The sequence below is a fragment of the Anopheles funestus genome, chromosome 3RL, assembly GCF_943734845.2.
Source record: "Anopheles funestus chromosome 3RL, idAnoFuneDA-416_04, whole genome shotgun sequence".
Taxonomy (NCBI): domain Eukaryota; kingdom Metazoa; phylum Arthropoda; class Insecta; order Diptera; family Culicidae; genus Anopheles; species Anopheles funestus.
Window position 1 is genome coordinate 12,377,299 of NC_064599.1, and position 23,340 is coordinate 12,400,638.

At 45.2% G+C, this 23,340-nt stretch overlaps 1 protein-coding gene across 2 annotated transcripts in view; it reads left to right on the forward strand.

Annotated features, from left to right (window-relative positions):
* The first annotated feature begins 14,029 nt into the window (after positions 1 to 14,029).
* Positions 14,030 to 23,340, forward strand: part of LOC125771495 (uncharacterized) — a 145,022-nt gene continuing 135,711 nt past the window's right edge. For both annotated transcript variants that reach the window (XR_007419310.1, XM_049442180.1), the window contains exon 1: positions 14,030 to 16,468. Coding sequence is in view for 1 of the 2 variants with exons in the window: in XM_049442180.1 (XP_049298137.1) it covers positions 16,383 to 16,468 (86 nt within the window). In the remaining variant the exon portion in view is untranslated. The remainder of the gene's footprint in view (positions 16,469 to 23,340) is intronic.

The window sequence follows — 23,340 nt, forward strand, 5'->3', positions numbered from 1 at the left end:
AAAACATGAACCCGTGCCAACCCCATGGTGGACACATACACGCTTGCAAGCTTACACCGGTTTACTGTATGATGGGTGTATCTGCAAAACCCAGGCGGCAGGGTGAACAGCGGGCACGGTAACAAATATTTTGTCACAATAATTTTACGACTATCAAACGCCACAACAAAATGTGTCCATAAAAACGGTGGAAAACGGAAAGGAATGAAGCGGTAGAATGGATCGTGGGTGACGGGGAGACGCAAAGCATGACTATTCTAAGCACGGCAAGAACCCGAAGCATCTTTTGCATAGCAGGCGTTGATGATAGAGCTTGGTTTGAAGAAGGTTTACGTTCCACAGGTGACTAGATACAAATGAACGGATTTTACGACCACCAGTGAGAATGGAAGAAAGCAAGATGCATACGATCGGTGTAAGAGACAGATTGTTTTGCCTTTTTTTATGTTGATACACTTGATTGCAAAATGTTCAATTAAACTACTCAATTATTATTTCTTTTGCAAATGTTACTGAACAGAATTGTTTTTTTTTTTACTTCTCAAAGTCCCATTTTTCGAACTGGGTGTAGTGAAGATTTGGTATTCAATTCCTCCACCTGTCCACTTTAAAAAACATCGCCGTTTCGTCTCCCGTACAACCGTATTCAGGTCCTTAGCGATAGCGACCGGGGACCAAAGATTTAGTTGCGCTCGCGCCCCGTTCATCTATTCTCAAACCACCGCCCGTGACCTAGCCCGTTCGTGTCTTCCGCGTGTCTTCACAAAGCCCGGCGACGGCCAAGACGAGCAACGAAACAAACGAAATATGGTCATAAATTTTCGGATAGGCTTTTGGGTGTAACCAGTTGATCAGGTTGTATTTTTGTATTATAGTGCCTGTTGCTATTGTTGCTATTGAGCGTTTTGTTTCTTGTTTTTACTCTTCTTCGCATCTGTTCTGGATGTTTGTGTGTTTTTTTCTCTCTCGATATTACTTCTTCTTGGTTATTTCTTGTTTTTTTTTCTCTTATCTCCACTCCAAACCTTATTCCCATTCCCTTTGGATATTGCTTTTGGTGTTGCTTTCAAACGACAAGCGGTTCCGGTTATAGGTTGACATTTTTTAACGTGTTTTGTTTTTTTTGGCTAGTCAGTAAGTTAGTGGAGTTCTTAAGCTGGAGAACTTTGGAGAAAAAAAAATGCTTCTCTTCTTATTGTCCAGCTAGGTAGAACGCTTGAGCGGACGGGAAAAAAATATTTGCCAGAAAAAGGCGAAAGAACTTCTCTTAACTTTAGCAATGATTTTGGGGCGAATTTGTACGCGAACGATCCGTGAAATATAGCTGCAAAAAACAACTGTTGGTCCCTATAAATGGATGATATTCGCCTAGAAAATATGGCTGCCGTTTTTTGGGTGAAATATGATTAAATTCTATCTAAGGCCGAGTCCTAGATACAATATATTCAGGATTTCCAGCATGTTCCGCGTTCACCTATTCGAGATGTGGTACAATTAAATAAGAAACAACCTCCAAATGAGCAACCCGGCTTGCCTTAAGTGGACAGTGTGTGTCAATTAAAAATTTCTTCTTCTACTTCTACCTTCGAAGCAATCGAAGGCAAGGAGCTAGCACCTGGACGAAACGAACCAAACGGTGGACGGAGCGGAACGGAGCACTGTCGTGGAGTCGCATATACACAAAACCCTTTCGACGGGTGTTTCGGTTTAGGAATGTTGAAAATTGATAGCGGCTATCCCGAAAATTTCGAAACTGATCATCACCCCGACCCGATCGCAGCCTTGCGCAAGCTGCGAGACGGCGCAGAAACTCGCGCGTAAAGCGAACCGGCACGGCACGTAGCGTATCGTCGGTTCGAAGACGTTTCGTCGGTCGCCGTGGAACAGGTTTCATTTCGACGCGTTTGCACGACGCGTCCCTGTGTTTCCCTCGTCTTTCTCCACAGTTTATAATTTACCTTCAGTTTCGGTTGACTCTAGTGCCATCTTTTCTAGTGCCCATACACCAACCCAAAAAAAACCATTTTCGGGAGGGGAGACTTTCTTCAGGCTTCGGTAGTGGCGTCGCAAACACCTGCCGCGCATTTTGGTGCGCTTTAGTGCGCACGATACGATATGTGTGTGTCTTAACCCGTCCGATCGGACTTCGAACTCGTTCGGCACCGGTTGAACGATATATGGCGATATCGAAGCGTAAAAACTGTTCCACAACCGAGCGGCGCAGATCCGAGATGGGCTAATGGGGTCATATAAGATGCTGATAAAGTTTTTCGTCCATCTGGTTTTTTGGTCCCGCGCCGGCAGTTGTGCCGTGTGGGAAATCGCTACACCCCTGGTGGCTTAAGGGTGGCCGGGTTTTTTTTTTGGTTTTTCGATGGCCACTTGGTGTAGCGGATGCACGAGGACGAATCTGATGACGTCCGTGTTGAGTGTGTCGCTCGTGTGCGCAGTTGACATACGGCACATGTTTCGTAACAAGCGTGCGCTTGTGCAATCTGGCCCAGAGGACACCCTCTGTGGGTTCAGTTCGGTTTCGGATCGCCGCTGTGCCGAAGGACATTTCTTGAAAGGCAATAAATAGCGACTGAAAAGCGGGGAATGATGCGTATTGATTAGGCGATCTATCTGTATCTGTTAGCTTTCGAAAGCTTGTCTTATCCTATCCATAAAACGTGGAATGAGCAATTTTTTCTAATGAAGCTTACTAGCGCCGGGTGTAAAAATAGCAGCAGGCCGACCGATAGATGTGGGAACAGTTGATTAGAAGTTAATAGCTTTTGCAAGAACGCCGCACAACTTCTTCTGTGTGAATTGCACTCAAGAAGCGCCGACTTCCAAAAAGTAGACGCTTAAAGTTTTAACCAAAAAAAAAAGCAGGTGCTAATCATGACCATACGGTTGATGCGTTGATCGCAAATATTGTAGAAAAAGAATGAAACGAATCGAAACAAGGAGCAGAGGGAAGGAAAATCTACACGTACATGTAAATTAGGTGTTGAATATGATCATAAACCTTTGCCTTTTTGTTTCCATTCGATTGATTGATTATAAACATGTTTTTTTTTGTTATTTTCGCATATACAGAAAATAAACGAATGAACATTTTATTTGCGTAAAATTACGAAGATGCAAAACGATGAACCACGGAAGTGTGGTATAAAAATTGATCAGTTTTTATCACCGGCACGAGGCGGTTTGTTTAGATGTGTTGTGAGGGAAAAAAATAATGATGATCGTAAGAGCACTGTTCTTGCTCTTTATGAGACGTTTAAATACATTCTTAAATTATTCGTACACCGGATATTTGATCTCATTGATATGCAATCGGGTTGATTTCATCTGTAACAAAAAAACAAGAAATGTTAGCCATTTTCTTCTTTAGTTGTATTTTGGGAGATGCCTCAATGCCTATTCTAAAGCAAAAATACCCCCCCTCGCTTAACTTACAAAGAGGAAGCCGAAAAACAAAATCGACCCCACGAATGTTTCCTTGGAATGCTCACCTAAAACGCACACGTGTGCGTGTGCGTAAATAACCTGTTGGCCCGGGGTACACAGTGAAATAAAACCGATTTTTATTGGTAATTATATAATTTATGGTCCTATGGTGGATGGCTATACGGTCCGGAACACCGTATACCGTCAAGGAATTGGATCGATTTTAGTGGTGCGGGTTCGAACCGTGCCCGGTAAAGAGGGCTTAATCAAGTCGTTATATTCTTTGTGGACGGGCCGGGAAAGATCGTAGAACGATCATCTTTAGGGCGGCTCGTTGCTTATCTGGTTGCTCGTTAAAATTTCAAGGTGAAGAAAGATTTTTATTGTGCAAAAGTCTAGCCTAGATACAACCGCTTATGTGCTGAACGCGCTCGGATTAGTAGTGCACGTGGAAAGGGTACCGAGAGTGGAGCCGGTTATGTGGTTCGTTTTTTTTATTGATTTTTCAAAGAGAGTGAGACGAGGGGAAAAAGAATAATTAACATTTTGCGCAAACAAATACCGCTCAACAATTCTTTCTTTCTGGTTTTGTTTGGGATAAGCCGGATCGGCAAAATGGGGGTATCGATTCTGGTGGTGTGGAAAACTGGAACTAGTTCCGTGCTTGTTCCGTGCTGCAAGTGCAAGGGCGCATTTGCATGCATGATGGACAGCTAAATGGGGTTTTTGCGATCTGTTGCGATTGCAGTAGCCACAATATCTGTTGCGTATTTCGATAAGCTTAAAAACTCCCCCCCAACATTCCAGTGTGCGCTGGAACACACTCAAGTGGGTGGACTGCTTTACCCCCCCTTGAGGGAGTATTGATTTATTATTTGGTTGATTTAGGAATCGATTAGTCTGATTACTGAGAAAATGGATATAATTGTTACTGGACCGGTGCCTGTGCGCACGTGCGAACCTATTTGAATATGATCCGTTTCGAACGATTCGAATAAGATCTGAAGCGGAATTTGACAGCTTAACAACTGCACTGTCAATCACAGATCTGATTTTGTGATGATTTTTGTAACAATTGGCCTCTTTTTTAAAGACTAATATCTGCCATACGTTTGTTTGTATGATTTAAGTTAGCGTGCTAAAGGAAGCGAAAGTGAAACCACATGCATCGCCATGCCATCAAATCAATTGCCAAAATCAGTTCGTGCACGAACACTGTTACAAAAACGGGAGTGAAGTTTTCATCCCGTTCGAATTGGTGCCCTTGGAAACATTCCTCCCATATCGGTGAACAGCCGAAGAACAGTTAGAATTCTGCGCCCCAAATTCCTCGAGGGCAAACGTTCTATCGTCGTTGTCTGTCGTGTTTTTTTTCGGGGTCGTTACAGGAAACTGCATCGCTAAACTGCAGCATAAATGAGAACGTTTAGAGCTCTCCGTACGGCCGTGTGGCCGGTATCGGGGGGTCTTGTAAAGAAGGAAGGTTCGTCGCTTACCAACCTGCTGCAGTTGTTCGTTTGTCCGATGATAGACCGCAGACGCGTTTGTCCTGGAGCGCAAAATATTTCAAGCATATCATCGATCCAGAACGGGCCGAAACAAGAAAAAAAAGCAACAAAATCGGGATGTTTGAAGAGCGCCCTCGGGCGATGATACATGGCTGGCAAATTTGAGAAACACTGGCCCCGTTTTTTTGGGGTTGATTTCTGTCGTTCGTCCTGTCCGTTTCGCGAACGGCGTTTTTGGGCTGGCAGGATTGATGGATCTGGCAGAACATGGCAGAAGCGCAGGAAGCGCACTTGTGCCGTTTGGAAGAAAGGATAAATTTTTATGGGCTTTCGGCAATGGTATGTTGTGGTGGCCCGTACGATGAGGATGAAAATATGATCCACCCTTAGGGCAAGGTCCGTCCGTTTGGTAAGGTTGTCATAATAATTGCAGTGGCGGTGTCGATGCCGATGTTTGGTGTTTTTTGTTTTTTTGGTAGGGTTTTGTTTCGATTTTCCTGCAACGCGAGTGAGCAAATTCAAAGCGTAAAAGCAAATTCTTCCAGAGCACAGGAAGAGAGCTAAAGTAGCGCAGACAGCGAACCCCGTTGACAACACCTGAATGCCGTAGGAAGCGGCGACATGCGTGGACGTCTAGCACATGCGCACAACGCATACGATCGATTTGGTGTACCGTGTCTCGTGCAGTTTTAGCCTCGCAAAACAAAAAGGAAATCACTGCGTAGACTGAGGGTTTTTTGGGGTGTGTTCAATGACTCCTACTTTTGGCCCACCTTGTGTTCGGAATAGCTGTCTGCTGAGCTTTCTGCCCGTGCCGGAGTGGAAAGTGCTTCAGGACATCGACCTAACAACGCTTAGAAAGAGTCAGATCGGGATCGAGCACATCTCCGGCACGATCCGGATAGAAGCTACACGTGCGAGGACGTGTTACCGTGGGTAGTGGCAAACTTCAATATGCACCACGCTCCCGAAAGAAACAATTTTGCAATTGTAATGCGTGCATTGTTACGGGCTGCTCACCAAGTCCGCACCGAGTCGAGCATTGCCTAATATGGGGTGGCATTGGTTGGCAGAAGTGCGAGTTCGGTTGCGGGAAGACGCAGTACATGTCCCTGAAAGAGGGCAGGATGCTGAAGAACCCCCGGCCGATGTGAGTATTGTGTCTCGTGCATGCAAAGAACAAAGAGCGACAACAATGGGTGTCTTCTAACTGTTTGTAGAGGGGTTTTTTTTCGTTGTTGTTTTATTTTGGGACCAACTTCCAATACGATGTGCCGATGACGGATGTAGCCGGTGGAGTATCTGTTGAGTTTCTGATGTTGTGGAATTTTTTTGCGAACGCAAGTCTTTCCTTTTCGTTGACGTATATGACGCAAGACGGATTGATGCGTGTGCATATTGTTAGAACCTTCTGTAAAATATTACGAACAAGGTTTAAAGATTGAAAGCCATTGAAAATTAAAGTTTAGTTTATAATATACAACAAACATCCTCAAAATGGAACATCGAACCGTAGCTGAATGAAAAAAAAAACACGACGCACAAAACAAGTATGCAAAATGCACCGAAAGTAAGTGTGAAAGTGAATGATCAAGAACAAAAATATGTTCTTCCAGCACTACCTCCACGGTCCACGCTGGTATGGACAGAGGAAAAAATCCCGATAATATAGTAGCACCCAAAAATCACTTGTGCATGTTTGCCAAGTTATCTTAATTCACTCACCACCAAAATGATACTTCCCGCCCCGATCGTCCCGAAAAACATAAATGCTTCGCCGCTTTTTGTTCTTTTATCATGACCGAGTGCGAAGGTGCAACATAAATGATGCTTACAAAACGTTGCCGAATCACGCAGACGCGTACCAAGAAGAAGTACGCGGACGAGTAAGTTGATATTGCGCCGCTACCGTTCGCTACCACTCACTGTACACGTAATGGTGAGCACGTGGGATAGAACTCCTCAATTGAGCTGCTGGATGTGGCCGTTGGGAAGGTATGGCGATGAAGAACGTTCAAACCGTTCTGTACGGTTTCGGTGTACGGTGTAAGGATTTGTTCGGATTTTGAGTAATTCAGCAGAAATGTTTGCACTTGAAACAAAAGGATGCTCTGCAAACGCGATCATGCCTAAAAATCCTGAACTCCACCGATTCGATGATCATGATCAGGTATGGCGTGCCGGAGTGAAATTAAGTTCCCCCGGGCATGCCAGCACGTTGCTGCACGTGCTGCAAATTGTTCGCTTCGCTAAGAGAATTGGAAGCGACTCGACCATTATCATCAACTCCCCAACAAAAAAAAAGCCATAGGTGGAGAGACCAAGGTGGAGAGCGTAAAAGGTGTGCTGACTGACACTTGACAACGAAATGATGGAATGCTGCACATTCCACTGTCTGGTAGCAGTAGAATTCGGCAGTTTGAAGGTTGTCTGGTGGATGTTAGGTGGCTTTTTTCTTAAAGGCTTTCCCTTCCGATCTGTTTATATTTATAACGGTTGATTGAGTTAGTTGGAGTTGGTGTGATCGCGGGTTGTGAGATAATCTTTGCTCGATGACATGCTCGGTGGGAATTCCTTGGAGAAGGGCATGTCAGGGTTTTACACCGTTAATATTTCCAAGCGATAATCCATTGTGATAAGAGTTGGATTTTGAAGCTGTTGATGGTTTAGTAAGAGAAGTAGAGAGTTGGAGAATTCGTTGAGTTCAAGTTTTTTTTTCAATTCTTGATATGGCCTGGCAGTTCTTAAGAAGCAAAAAAAAAGTTTGTTTTCAATTAAAAAGAAGTTCTGCAATGTAAGAGTTCTAAAGAAAAATGTTTTTCATGCAGATGTTATTTTTTTTTAAAGAGTTTGAAGAAAGATCGATTGAAACAAGTTCATCCTTGAGGAAAACTTGAAATCTAGAAAAAAATAATTCTACGCTCTATTTGACTATCGAAGACGTGCAGTAACGAATGGGCTCATTTTTCCTACTGTACATCGCACACCCTTCAGGTGGAGTTTTCTTTCAGGGACTAGGTGTATGTTTCCTTTTTTTTTGTTACCCAAAACCCTTTTTGTCTAGATCCTGTTTTCCCTTCGGTAGTTCAGCAAGTTGACGGTCAACTTGTCCACTTTGTGACATGTCCGTCGGCATTCCAGGATGCTTGCAATCCGTACCAACGAACCACGGCATCTAGGATTTATGTCGGTAAGGGAGAAAACAGGAATGGCACTGAATGGTTGAACGATTGTGTACGTCTAGAACGGAGAAACCACTGTTACTACTGTGTTGTAGCTTCTGTTTTTCCTCCTTCGGTTGCAAAGAAACCAACCTTGAAGGGTTTTGCTCAATTCCGGTAAGAAATGTCCTTATGGTAGAATGGAAAAGAAGAAACACAAAAAAGACTCTACCACGTACACGGGCGGATGGCGGAGTAAGGAGCAGTCTTTCTAGTTTGGTCGTACCTCGAACCAGCGTCTTATTTCAATTTCATTCAATCTAATAGAGAAGAAAACACTCTAACCGGTGCGTAATTGCTGACAACAAAGACAAATTATAACAAAGTTTTTTTTTGTGTGTGTTTTGTTTTGTTTTCGTTTGCCAGTTGATTCCCCGTTCTTGGGTTGCTTGTCTTTCGTGATCCTCGGCAGCGAAGGGAACGGTGTTCGCACCGTGCCACCCCACCAAGGGTGGATTGCATGAAACGGTGGCGCTGATTTCATTTGTCAGCTCGAGGTTTTTTGTTTTTGTACTCTGGTGAATTGGAACGGTCGGTTGCTGTTTCGTCCTTGCACCGGTCAACCGGTGTCGCTAAATTTGCTGAGAAAAGCTGATGAAATGTTTATTCTTTCGCTTGTCCGATGGGAAACTATACCGAGTCGCTCGCACGTTTCGTTAGTGGCGATGACAGTGCCTTTGCTTTGCGGTGACATTCGAGCACTGATGTTGTTATCTCGGCCTCCCCACCGCTGGTTTATTTGGTGCGGTACGATTTTGGATAGTGGTTTGAGCAAATTATAAATTCTCCATCATTCTTCCGTCACGGGTCCGGTTGTCTGGTTCTTTGTCGGTGTGTTAAAGGTGCATTTGTCTAGGATTAATTTTGATGATGCTAGTGGCAAAGTAGAGTAGATTAGCGAGCTTTGCCTTAGGCAATACAATTTTATGTCACAAAACCCAGCAAAAGAACTTTATTTATTCTCACCGTAGGGAGAGTAAGATCTTCGCGCTAGCTTAATCAAGGATTATGCTTAAACACTGGAAGAAAACATTAGCAGCGAGCAGATTTCTCTGCGCCAATTCACCCAATAAAGATGCTTTTTACAACCGTACGGCCTTCAAACAAAGCTGCCCATTCTCAAGAGCGCCCAGGCAAGCCGGTACAGTAACAAACAATAAACATTATTGCACCATTTCGAGCTCCAAAAGCTTCACCAGACGTAGTCCGTACCACGGTTCGACAAACACAAAACATTTGTGTACGAAGCAAAGGAAAAAAAAGGAATCGGGAAACAGAAAATATGGGGGGACAAAGCATATCTAACAAAATTTTTAGGGCTGTAAGATTAAAAAATAGTGATCGTCCCATCTTTTCACCGCCGGAGTGGTTGTCGCGCTTGGGTCGCGCAACTTTTGTTCAGCGATCACACCTTCGATCGGTTCGGGTTCTTGCGAGCTTTCGTAGTGGTATCTCAAAAAAAAAAAAAAAGAAACCTCAATACTTGATCCTCCCTCCCACCGATGCTTCGAGTTCTGGTGGTGTCGAGGCAGGGAAGGAACGGGTTGCGTAGCTGGTGGAAGACCCATCTCAGGCTCAGAAAGCTTGGATAGAAGAACTGAACAACTTGGGGGTAGTAACAGTTCGCAGGCCCACACGGTGAAGACGTGTGTGTTGTACGGCTAACGGGCAGAGCAGAGAGAAACCTAACCTAACAAATGACATTGAATATAAGTTATTACATTGTTAGATTTAGATAGAGGAGTAATCTAGCAGATTATATATTTTTATAACACTCACACACACAACGAGCGAGTGGAGGGTTACACCGAATTGAAGCGCGAGCTCGCAGAGAAATCGACTCTTTCGACGACGGCTTCTTCCACAGTTCTCGGTCCATACTGCGTGGAAGCAGCCTGGTGGAGTTGGGGTTTGGAGGTTTTTTTTTTATTATTTTTATTTGAGCTTCCATTCCCCATTCCCAAAGATGTGCTAGGCGCGCTAGAAGCCCTGATGAGGTTTTTGGCCGATGAGGTGCGGGTTTCGTATCATCCATCGGTTCGATATAAGCTTCGATTCTGGGCTGGTGTGGGCAGGAAGGCGAGCCGGGACCAGGCGCGAGTATGGGTTGTCACGGGGTTATGGGCGACCCACACCGTGTTGCGGCACACGGTGTAGAGTGGGCACACAAATTAATTAGATAACCTGTCCCACCGTACGAGCATTACGCGCATCGACATGGTTGTCGCATCGATCGTACGGCAAGAACTCCGACTTGCCTGGCTCGGTTTGCTTGCGCGGTACCGTCAAGTTGACCGATAGGAATTGAGGTTGGTGCTGCTGCCGGTATCGGTGTCGTCGGTCCCAGATGGTATGGATTTTGGATTTTTACTCGCAACACTGTAGCGATCATTAGACGCTTCGAACTGGTGTTTCTTTTTTCAGTAGGCACCGCTACAGATTCCAAACAACGTACTCTCGTACCACAAATCTCGTGGATCACCGTGGAGCTGTTTTTTCGGGTTTGCGCTCCGAAGAAGGTTAGCTCGGTACTATTGGGCTAATTTATGACCGATCGAAGATGGTTACGATCGCGTTTGGTCGCGACCGAGCGTGGACGATCTTCGCACGGAGGAACCTCACCAAAAAGCCCCAGCTCGAACTGGTTCAAGCCAAGAGCGGTAATGAATGGTGTACGTAATCCGCTGCTCCTTTGCAAACACAACCGTAGGCACGGGATCCATCTGGTCCAAGGTCAGTGTTTCTGGTTGTTCAAGTGCGCCCGGGTGTGCGCACATGTGTTGAGCAAACGGGGGCAGCAAAACGGCCGGCAACTGTGAGCAGAAATAACAACAACGGCCGCCCGACAGTACCAGCGCAACCGTTTGAACTCGCGGAAACTGGTTTTTCAAACAACTTTTTAATCTCGAAAGCTCTAATAAATAATCTCAATTCATTCACAATATTTTCTCCCGCTCGTTCACCATCCGGTTGGCTGGTCCGGTGGGAACTCCGGAAGGGGAACTGTTTTTTTGTTGTTGCTGCTCCGCTGCGGTACAGCAACGGGAGGAATAGTTGCATTATATCTCGATGTGAGTTAATACACTATCTTTGCCCGTGTGGCAGGAACTCGTAGAATGTCGCTTATGCTTTGCACAAGGAGTTCCTATTTGTGTGCAGATTTGCATGAGAAACCGCCTACAATTTGCTTGCGAATGGTTTATGAATTTTAATCACCAACGGCAACAGGCTCAGGTGCAGCAACTGCAACATATTGGTTCAGTGGGAAAGTAGCAAACGGTAGTCAGATTATGATATTTGATTTTATGGACTTGATTGTAATTGAAACGCATTGGTTACGATAGTTTGCAGCTTAATCTGATAAGACATATTGCTGGGAGAACTTAACCCGTTCGACTTTGTGAAGAACCTCAACAAAGGTCGTATAAATGGTGAGTTGTACATAAATAGTAACGCAGTAGTGCGGACTTTTGAACGTGACATAAATGTGTTGTGATAACTCCTTCAAACTTCTGTTCTGTCTCCTGTTTAAACTCTCATCAACCAACGAACGTGCGAATGATCCACTTGTCAACAGTAATCACCTTGAATAAGTACCCCCGGTTGATAGTGAGGACCAGTTCCCCGCATTAGTTCGACGCTTGTATGACGGAAGTGCGGTGGCACTGTTGACGTTTTCCTCAAGAGTCTAGACGACGGAATCGGTCGTCTATCGCGGATCACAAATCGACGATCCCGCCTATAGTGAACCTGTTTCCATGATCTTACGGTTTTAGTCGTACAAGTTGTTAACGGAGAAGATAGGCGAACAGACAGTAGGACGACGATCGAGGCAACTAATCAATGGATTATGATAAAAATCATTAGCTAGATCACGCATCACGCTGACATGCGGTATGGCGAAGCAAACTCGAAAGATTTGAGCTGAGTGCCGAACGCAACGGGGTCTGATTAGTGGTGGAGTGTTCGTACCGATTGCTAGACAGCTCAGTATCTAATGGTAATTTATTTTATACACCTTGATCCATAGAAATGATGCATCTTTCACAAACACACACACCGATGTTGGGAAAAAGTTTTGTATAAGGACAGTATTAAATCATGCCTCCTTTATCGTTCGTTTGGCATACTTTCACTAAGTATGTAGCTAAGTTAAGCCACGTGCCATAAATTACTCAAAATTGTATTATTATCACTCAAGCCCCAAAAACAGAAAACTGGATATCCCAGCTGGTCACCATTTGGCTAACGAATCAATCACCAACCACCGCCGAAAGATGCGTCGTGAGCACTTTAACGAACGAACATGGTCACCATCATCGTCTACGGGGTTTTGCGGATAAGCGAGCGTCAAACACACGCACCCCGTGGCCGGATCGTTGAAGAAGCTCGAGATGAAATGACGACATTCCTAGGGATGGACATGTTGGGCGCGAACGCTGACATACATAAAAATAGTTGGCTTTTTCGGCAATAAAACTTTATCGCCGATAATAGCGAAGGATGTCAAGTTGGAAAATTTATTGATTATTTACAATGTATAGGACATGGTATCGTGTGCACGTTGGGATGGCAAAAGGTGTTTTTTTTCCTTAGGGGTTAAGAAGAAATCAACACACGGCGTAGAAATATCAAATCATTACCGATCGTGGCTGAGTCATGGGTAGAAAATATCTTCGTTATGACCAGTGTGGCCGATATGTGTGGCCACTCCCTTGCAGCTACGTCACCGAGCGGTACGGCCTAACTCCGCGTACCTCTGTATCTCGATCTCGCTTAGATACGGCAACTGTGGACGTTTGTACGGTTGCCACCCTAAAGCGACAGATTGTCAGATTCGGAGCGTGCGGAAACAAAAGCATTATTAAGTTTTGTACGCCAAACCCCCGTTTTAAGTCCTACGAGCTGGGAAGGAATTCGGATACGTATCGGGCACGTACACACGTGATAAATCCGGATGATCCGGTCACAACCCCGGACCGTTTGCTGCCGTTGAGCAAAGCGAATCGGAAGGCATCACGGAAGAATTGAGGTCGAACTGCAGAGTTAGATCGCTCCGGTTAAAGTATCCGGGAATTGTGTGTGTGCTGGGAAAGAACTAATACCTTTCTAGCCGCGACGATCGAAGGTGTCGCGATCGTGCGTGAAGTAACGAGTAATCTCCACTTAAGCTGAAAGATTCTTAGATCGCCAACAGCACACCTTGATGGTGGTGATTTGATGGCACCCACGGTAATGATCGCCGTGAGGGAGTCACCAGCGAACTATCACAATGTAACGACCCCGGCTGATGGAGCGGTAATTGAGTATTCGCACTCGCGCATATTATGACCATCTCGGTCGACCAAGGGCCGGACTTCGTTTGGCACGATCTAACGAGTTAGCCACCGTAATGGATTGTGCAAGTGCACCCGTGTAACTGTAGGAACTTAACGAACACACTTTGCGTACGCAAACGAAACACGAGTAGGAGTTGCGTTGTGCTGCTCAGCTGTACTGCGCTCGATGCTACGCTCGGCCAAGCCGTTTCCGTTCCGCGACGAGGTTGTAGAAGGGTGAAATTGAACAAGGTCACATGTGAGTGCCGGAGTGCTGGTGGTGGTTTCCAAGTGGCGGCAGCGTTAGAGATCGTGCTTCTCGACGCGCCGTGCTGATCTTGTTCGACAGGGACGCCTACGCAGGCTGCGCGTGCTGCCCGCGATCGTGAGTGTGATCGCGCTCGTTCAATTGAACGCTACGATCTGTGCTGCGCAGGAATACGCGAAGAAGGTGGCGGGCAAAACGGATTGATACGGTGTGATGAGACCCTGCTGCTTTTGATACGGGAAAGCGATGGAGGAGTGAACCTCTGGCGGAGTACGGCCGATCATGTCGGTGATGAAGTCAACGTGTCATCGTATACTCACAAGCACCAAATCGCGCAAATGAGACGCGGTACCGCCGGTGCACGATGCGTACCGGTGTGGTAGCCTCCAGGAGGCGATCGAGTTGATTGATGGACTAAAAGTAAAAGGTCAATGCGCAAACTGGTAAGTGAACTGTGACAGGGCGAAGAGTAGTCGTGTCGGCTGGAACCGGTGGCAGTGACTTGCCGCGACCCGCAAGATCCCGAGGTCCCGTGGTGGGGAGGTAGGGTGTGCGAAACAAACAGGAAGCGTATTGCCCGTAGCTGTGCACAACAGCGGATGCGCGCCAATGGGTTTTGGGTTCACCTTTTAGCGGTTAGCCGGCCATCGTTCGGTTCATGTCGTTACGCGCACACTGTACGGTCAATCAAACATCGATTGCACGGTAGTGTGGCACGGTTCTAGAAAGTTCTGCCTTCCGGCAGCTTAAAAGCTTGAAATTTTTATCGTTTTTTTAGTGTAAAGTAAATATGTACATTTATTCACGTATAACACAATTTTTGGATCAGAACTTTTACACAAAAAGGTATTAAATGTAAACTTCAGATATTCTTCTTTTACTGAATAAAACGGACATTGTTACTAGATGCCGTCAATCAAGGGCCTACACGCATCGGTTCCTTCACTATCCAAAAATCTATAACACGCGATCACAGTCAGTAGTAGAAAACGGCCAAACACCGAAGGACGCTACCGGGCACCGTCTGACCAGTTACCAAAGCGCGACGCTTCATCACGGACGCGAAAGAAGCACCGGTTTCTTTGACCAACTAACGCTATTGACACGCCGAATAAATGAATTCCCAAAAGCAAAGCTCACAAACAATGTCAAAACCGTCCGATGGTGTTCGGACCCGGGGTGTTTTTTGGTGCAACGTGAAGTGTGCCAAACGGTATGCATTTCGGGGGGTGCAAAACTGCATTCTCCTGCTGCAAAAGTGCGAGGCAAAGTAAGCTCGCTCGGTCGGTTTCATCGAGTCTGCTGGTACCGGGTAAGGCGTGTCAGAAAGGTGGATAAATTTTATTGCACACTGCACGAACTCACTCGCACGGGTGCATATATGTGCAGCCGACGACGATTGGGACGACGGTTTTTGGGATGGCCATGGAACATGAGTGTGAACCATAGCGCACCGGCTCTGGCGGACTTTTTGTGCCCGATGTGTGCAAACTGTTGCGTTTCCTTTGGTGGACGCACACGGCAACAGAACGTGAGGCAGACGGCAGATTTCGCGTGGCATCGTCGCACCCTGCTCCCCGGTCCCACAAATTCGCACAAAACACCCCGTCGCAAGCGGCCAAAAGCTAGCGTCCGTTTGCAAATTTTGCATTCCGCGCATGCAGCCGCGATTTCAATTGAGCAGACAGTTGACTGTTCTTTTCCTCGCATTGTCGAGGTGCAAAAGTGTATAAATGGGTAAGGTTAACTTTTTGTTTTTGGGAGTTTTCTTCCATTGCATGCTCTTTGCCTCTAGCGTAGGAAATAATATGGCAAAAAGCAACAATAAAAATAAAGAAACGAAGGAATTGAGTACATACTTTATTTGCGCCTCATCACATGAGGTTTCGTACGGTGTTTGCTGAAAAGATGCGGGTTAGGTTTGTTTCTATTTGAATACTCAACAAGTGTTTCTAGGCTTGGTGGGTAGCATATTCCAATATCCCGGTTAGTGGTTTGCCCGGTGATCGTATTTATGGGTGATTTAGTTTTATGTTGCTCCCATGCTTCGAATTGTCAATCAAGCTTTATTTCGCGCTTGTACTGTGACTTGTTGGGAAGTATTTGACATTTTTTCCTCGGACTCCCAAAATGTGTCCAAAGAATATTTTCTATTATTTTACAAACTCAAATAAGAATAGTTTCCTTCTATAGTCTCTTTTATAAAAATAGTTCTTTTAACAAAACTCGACAAAATGACTTATATTCTTCCTATTCAACTACAACAGTTTGATGTCGTTGAATAGATTCCGCTTCGCAGGAATCAATTTTGACGGCAGGATGGCAACATCCGTCGACCACTGTGCTACGCCAAACGATGACGTTCTCGGTTGCGTCGTCGTCCATCGTTTCCATCTCGCGGCCGCCGCCGGCAGTAGCAACGCGGCAAGGCGTACGCCTATCGAATCGACAATGAATTCCGTACCGACGATTCCGTGCCACTGATGCCGTTCTCATCCGTGCAGCCATCAAACAGAGGAAAACTGACGCGTCCGTCTCTGTGTGTGTGTGTTTATACTTGTGAGAGTATGGAGTCGTGGACACGTAATCCGTCTGGTTGATCTGTTCGACCACGACCTTCTGCACCGGCATGTTGGTTCCCCAGGAACCGTTCCGTGCTGAAACTCTATCGCTACCGGGCAATTGGACGACGACTCACGGATCGGCAAACATTGGGTAAGTAACTTCACACTTAAGTGTAGCATCAGAACAGTATAGAAACAATACAAACGGAATGAAACCTGTCCGCGCGTCTTGTACGCGAATCTTGGCATTCTGGGTCTGGATGGGGACTTTAGCGGATGTCTCGTATTAGATACGGATTGTACCAAAAAATGGATAAGCTCAGCTCCCGGAGCTATCTGCACGCTCCGTACACCGTTCGGTCTCCCTTATTCTCAACTACCCTCCATCGGCCTCAGGTTGGGTACGTGGTAATGGGCCTGGATTTCTTTCCGTACCAAATCTTAGCAGTTCTTGCCATAGGGAGTACAGACGTGTACTACTTCCGAATCTGCGTATGGTTGTTGGACGTCTCACCCTGGTCACGATATTTATGCATCGCAAAATCTGCATAATATGTTGAAGCGTAACATTGAAAATCCATCGCGGCTGGTGTTGTTCCACAATGGGCCACATGCGATACAAAATGTATTGGGTTGGATTTTTTTCTTCTCTCCAGTTCTTTCCCTATAATGCAAATACGCGTTATTACTTTGCGTGTTATTATCGGCCACGGTGCTACACTTTCTTTTTGCTGCCAGAATGGTGAAACATGTTTGAGGCACTAAACCATGGAACCCCGCAGCACAATTGTCAATTGGAACTGGATTCATGGGCCAATATCAGGGCATTAGGGTTGCGATAAGCACTGGAACGCACCATTTTTTCGGGAGCCCCAAAAAAATGTGCCGGCTGATTTGGTTTATTTTATTATTTGTACGTACAAATATACCTATATTGAAATGTATGGTCCGTGCGTACGGATCGAATCGCTCATAAGTGTTGTACTGTCGATCGACGATGTAATCGAATCGTATGGGAAACACGGTTACCATGACCAAGGTGGGGCCACTATGGTGGAGCTTTGGACTACTTTTCGTGTTTCGTATGTACACGAGTTGCTTTCCTTCCATTTGGTGGTTGGGCTGTGTCTTCCATTTGCCCAGAACCCCCGTAATGGTGCACCTGCGCGCTTCTAGGACATCATCTACACCGTTTCGCCAAGACGGAATTGATACGGTACTCCGCTCATGTAGCATATATTATTTGAATACAAAATGAATTCCTGAAAGGCACGTCGTCTCGCCGAGAGTCCCGAGTCGCTGATGGTGGCATCGGTGGAGTTTCGTGTGCGAGTGTTGAGTTTTATGCCCGTTTGCGAGCGAAATTGATTTTGATTGATTTTTCATTCGTACGGGGGGAAGTCATTCCCGGTGGTGAAGGAGTTGGAATGTTTTCGTCGTTCACCATTGAAATGGAACGCAAATTTAGAAACATTTACTAAGCAACGAGGAATAGTTTTTGAAGAAGAACGACTACTTTTTTTGCTCACATCGAGCTTAAGCAACAGTCGCAAAAGCTGAGCGCCATTGGGCATACTAATGGATGGTTTAGTGGGCAGAATGAAGGAACTACAGCCATAAGGTTCAACAGACAAAACATTCCCGACAAGGAACTCAAGGAAGGAGGGTATTCGTTTCGTGATCGTGTAACTGTTTACTCCCTATCTCTTACGATCTAGTGTGATGCATCAGTCACATCACTTTTGTAGCCTTTTTCCTATGTTTGGAGAGTCTATTAGAAACCATACATGTGTCGAATCAGCCTTCAAACACACACGACACGATAAAATGAGTCCAAGCCAATCGAATCGTTTTGATAGATGCTTTCCTGATTGAATTTTTGCTCGATTAATCGTTGGAAAAATAGCTAAAAGAATAAAAAGCATACAGCTCATCTTCATTAGCGGCTTAGTTTATGGTGAAGCATAATCATTCGGTTTCTCTTTTAATGTCTTGAAAATTAATATACTCGTTTATTGCTTTCTTTTGCAAATTTCTTTCCATACACTCGAGGGAGGGTCATAATATGTGTGTGTTGTGATAACATAAAAGGTTTCATATTTTTTCTACTTCTTTGTTTGACACCGATTTCTTCCTAGACCATGATCTTGCAACTGATGGTGAAGCATGAATTGTGATTTTTTTTTGGTAGATTTTATAGTACCCCGTCTTCTTCTGCTGATCAGCGACATCGTCGTTATGTTGATTGCGGCGCATTTTCGCGACCATCAAAGTGAAGGTATTGTGTGAGACGGTTAGACGTACCGATTCGGGGGAGGGTGGAAAAAGACAGGTTTGGGGGGTTATGCGCCAATTGTCTCCGTTTGCCAGCGGGCAGGCCAGCCAAACGGTGCCGGTTAGTTGGCAGTTAAAAAGGAAATTTATGAAAATTGCAACTAGTTTCCGTTCTAGTCGGGTCTATTCACGTGATGTGATTGTCTGGCCTAGTGGTTGCGCGCTTATGCTGGTTCTGTTATGAATTTCGCCCAAGCAAAACCACTTCTGCGCCGTTGAACCGCAAGCAAAAGAAACCTCACACACAGAGACAAAACGATATGATGATGAAGGCTTCAGATTGAGTAAAGTGCCACCATCGTCGGCGTGTCGGCCGGGAGGAAGGGGTGATTTTTTTGCTTCCTTCATTTGAAATATGATCTTTACTGATCGATCCTCCGGATGGATCGGATCGGCAACGAGGGTCCATTTAGCACGGGGTTGAAGCGGGGTGGGTGAAGTTGGACAGGTGAATCGAATCGTGATTGAGCGCGCATCGACTAGGGTTCGAGCATGGGTTTTCGAGAAGATGGAAAAGCTACTGACATTTTAACACCCATCAACATTACACGAGAAGGTGGTCAATGAAAAAAAAAATCATAAAGGAGAGCAAAGAGAAAAAAAGAGGAATAAAAATTCTCCACCACACCGAATGAGGAGCAAGCAAAAAAAAAAAATAAAAGGATCCAAACAGGGTGGCTCTATTTTGCGTCGCTTTTAACGAGCGATTTCCAGTCGGTTTGATCGTACGGTCGTTAAAGCATCCTTTCCTGCGCTACCGTCTCCGGTGGGATTGATGAGGGATAATTCAATATTTTTTCTCGAAATGAATGATTAATTGAAAAATTATAAGATTAATCACACGTTTACATGCTTTAATCGGCACGCATCGGGAGCGAAACAGGGAGGATGGATTGATTGGGGTTGTTGTGAGTTTGAGTTTTTTTATATGTCCTTATCAACCTTGTTGTGGACAGTTGTTTAGCCCCGTCATACATATGGTTGTTTCTCGCGCACACACAGTGTGGAACAGGTGTTTTGCATTCTCTCTGTGTGTGTAAACTACACAAAATGACACATGATTAATTTAAACATTTTTCTATATTCTTTTGTACAGGTTTTATATTATATCTTGTAAACACTAAGAAAGCAAATTATTTATCTGTTTCGATAGAATTAAGTTCATTCAGCGATGCGACTTCTTGGACATCATCTGTACACATCAGAGGTACATAAGTGCCACTAGACAGAGGGGCATACCCTAATAGAGCGTTTTCTTGAGCCATTCTAGTAATGCGAGGCCCACTTTCTGCGACGGCGTACGTCTACTGTTGCAGTTTGCGTTTAGTAGCCGTGCGCGTGCACAAACAAGTAACGACCCGGCATACCGCTAACAGCTCATCTATGCACTCCTCAATCTTAATGATTTATGTTTCCTTTTATACCGCAACTGCCCATCCCCATCTCCGTTGCCGTTGCTGACCGGTGGATCTATCATTGTCCACTTGTGTCACTCGTGTTGTGCCTCTGATGCTGGTAATCATCATCATCGGTTGGTTGTGTCTTTTTTACCCCTTCATCTCCACACACTGAACTGGAACACAGGGCGTTCCGACGAGTAATGTTTGTCGTAGCAAGCGTGCGTTTTATGGCGGAATCAAATAGCCGAAGATCGTTTCGAAGCAATCGATCGATCGATTTAAAACTGCTGTTTATTGCGTAGCCTTTATTTATTTCTGTCTCACAGTGCAAACCCCCCCCCCCCATCGAAAGGGAAGTAAAAGTGTAAAAGATTGTGTCTAATAACTGATTATTTCATTGCACGATGAAGTGTGCTGCTTAGTGGTATGATTTGTTTATTACGAGTCAATCGATGTGTGTTTTTTTCCTGCGATTCTCCCACAAATCTAAGATAAGAACGAAAGAACCTGAAAACGGTTCATAACCCATTTCTCACATGATTGAGTACCTTTGAGGCCGAGCGATAAAACACATAAATGCCACAGGGGGGAAAGGTTTGCAAAACAAAATAAATAAATTATTAAAGATAACAACAATATCACACAGTTTCCCGGTGCGTAAGCTCTCGCTGCAGTGACATTTTCCACCTGAAAAACCCCCGACAACCACGGCCGGTGCATCGGTGATGGATCGTATAGTCACCGATCGCATCATAAGTGCCGGGCGTATAGATTATAATTTGCACACTACGCGATGATCGTGCGTCTCGAATTTCGTCCACATCAAAACCGAGAGACGGAGTGCCAACCTGCATTGACAACGCAGGCACAGCGCCGGTTCCAAGCATGTGTGGTGCCTGCTTTGCCCCGATATCGCCGGCGGGTAGATTTTTATTTTTATTTGTTCTAATTACTAACCGCACGGGGTGTTATTAAATAAATAGTTTTTAAAACGGTTATTAATAAGACGCTTACGTGTCCGTCCTGTGTCGGTGGTTGTTGCTTGTTGCAGCATCGATCTGTTTTGTTTTTTTCCCTACTTTGTTGATCCATCCAGGGAAGTGATGTATTTACAACGATTTTGTATCGTTTGTCAATCTAAGGGGTGTGTGTTTTTTCCTCCTCCTTTCCTTAGCGTTATTTTTCTTCCATTTAGTTCACCTCGCCCCCAAAAAGTGGCATCCATTCGGGGAGGGTTTTTCTCAGACCCCACAAGGGTTGAGGTACTTTTCCCGTTAAATTTAATGAACGGTGGTTTGCGGTGGTAGAGAATCGCTCTAGAATCGCGACTAGGAGCAAGGAAGGGAAGGGGGGGGGGGGAGAGGGGGTGAACCATTTGGGTTTCCCGTCTGGGTGCCGAGGTGCATGATTTACAAATTAGTGATTAATTTCAACCGTACTGCTGCTGCTGCTACCGTGCGAGTGCATAACCCTCAATCAAGCTTCCGCGAGACGATCGGTCACGATCGAAACGATTCAAATGGATTGATCGATGTGGGAAGTAGGAAAGAAATGAGCTAAGGGGAGAGGAACGGGGGTCGATCGAGCTTAAATTGTTTCGCCCCATCATCGATGGCATTAGCTAGTTGTTGGTTTTTTGTTGTTTCTTTGCAACAATGAAACATTTGCAGTGGAAAGTGCAATTCGGTCTAGGGGATCGTGGGTCGATCGAAAAGTTATTTCAGGTGTGCGATGTGAGGCGCTGACGCGTTTCAGACAAGCTGCCAATGCTCGAAGGCCCCCGTTTTGCGACAACCAGCAGCAGCAGCCCAGCTAACCAGGTGCAATAATGATAGAGTTCTTAATTTTGCACTTAGCGATTTAAGCGACCGGTTGCGTGGCGACCAGACACCGGCTCATTATCGGTGCCCGGCATTTGCATATGATTAAAAGGCGCTCGCGTCTTTAAGGATTAGTCTATGGTGGCACACGCTCTGCGGTCGTTAAATGTGTTGATTATCTGCAAATGAGTTAGTCACACTCACTGTGGCATTAGGCGTACTTTAAATCGGTATTGATTCGGATTCGGATTTTACATGGAAGCCATTTTACGGAGTGAACTTTTCGATCAACTAAATTTCAGATTTCTCACCGTTTCGATGGAATGCCAGTTAACTGTAAGCTGTTGGTTTTTGCTATCCGGTGTCGATGCATAAAAACTGCATCTCTCCGGGCTCTGGGAGGGTACGGGACATTGGCATTATTATGCTGTTGGTTGAGGGGATTCCATTTCGGGCACCATTTTCGTGCTTTCCAATCAAAAACAAATCTAATAATTTTATCCCTCCCAACTCCCTGTTCTTAACATAGCAGTTGTTGAGATTTTGTTGTGGTCCATCCGGTGAGGGTAAGAGAAATGTGGACGCTGGGTTCGTGTCCAAAGGGTTGAGACGATACCAATTCGATCACCCGATTCCTTTCGGTACCGTTTTCGGCTTTTGTTTTGCAATACGATGAAGAAGTCACGTCAACCAAGAACTCCCCCCGCGGGTTTTCCTGTTTTTTTTTGCTGGCTTGAATTTCACCAAGACAGACAAACCGTTTGAGCCAAATAGATATGGCTACGGTTTATGGACTGCATGAGAGACGCTCCAGGGGGCGCAAGGGAGCAGGAGCAAAATTGACACGAGAAATATCTTGCAGCATGAACGCAAAACGAAAGGAGGACGAAATTTCTTCCACACCCGTGAAAGACATGCCGGGCGGTTCATGATAGCCTGGCAGAAGTCTGGCGATGCATTTCGTGCTGCAGTCGGCATGTCTGAGGGGTCTCCGTCTGGAACTGTCGATCTTTCTTCTGGTGGCTGTCTAGCGAAGAAATGTGAAAGATGTGATAGGGGAAGACCTGATGAAATCTGGAGGTAGAGGAAGGCGAGTTTCGAGCGAGTTTCTTAACCAAGTTTCTAGTGAGCACGCTATCATGGACTGTGGATGAAGATAGCAAACATTGCAGTAGGTGGTATATGCAAAAATGTTTGACGATGCACAGTGATGGGTACTCTTTTGTGTCAGGTTGTTGTAAGAAATCTTTTTTATCAAACTTGCATCAAGATTTCTTAAAAGATGTGACAAAGAGATCATCTGTAACATTGTTGTTAATCCAAATTTTTCCAATTTTTAAAGACAAATTTCCCAATAAATTTCGCTCCATATTTGTCCGCTAGTGTCACGCAGCACGCGAGCTAGTATTTCCTCGCACAAGATGAGATCGAAAAAAGGGAAAACCTAAACCAAACTGAATAACCAAAAA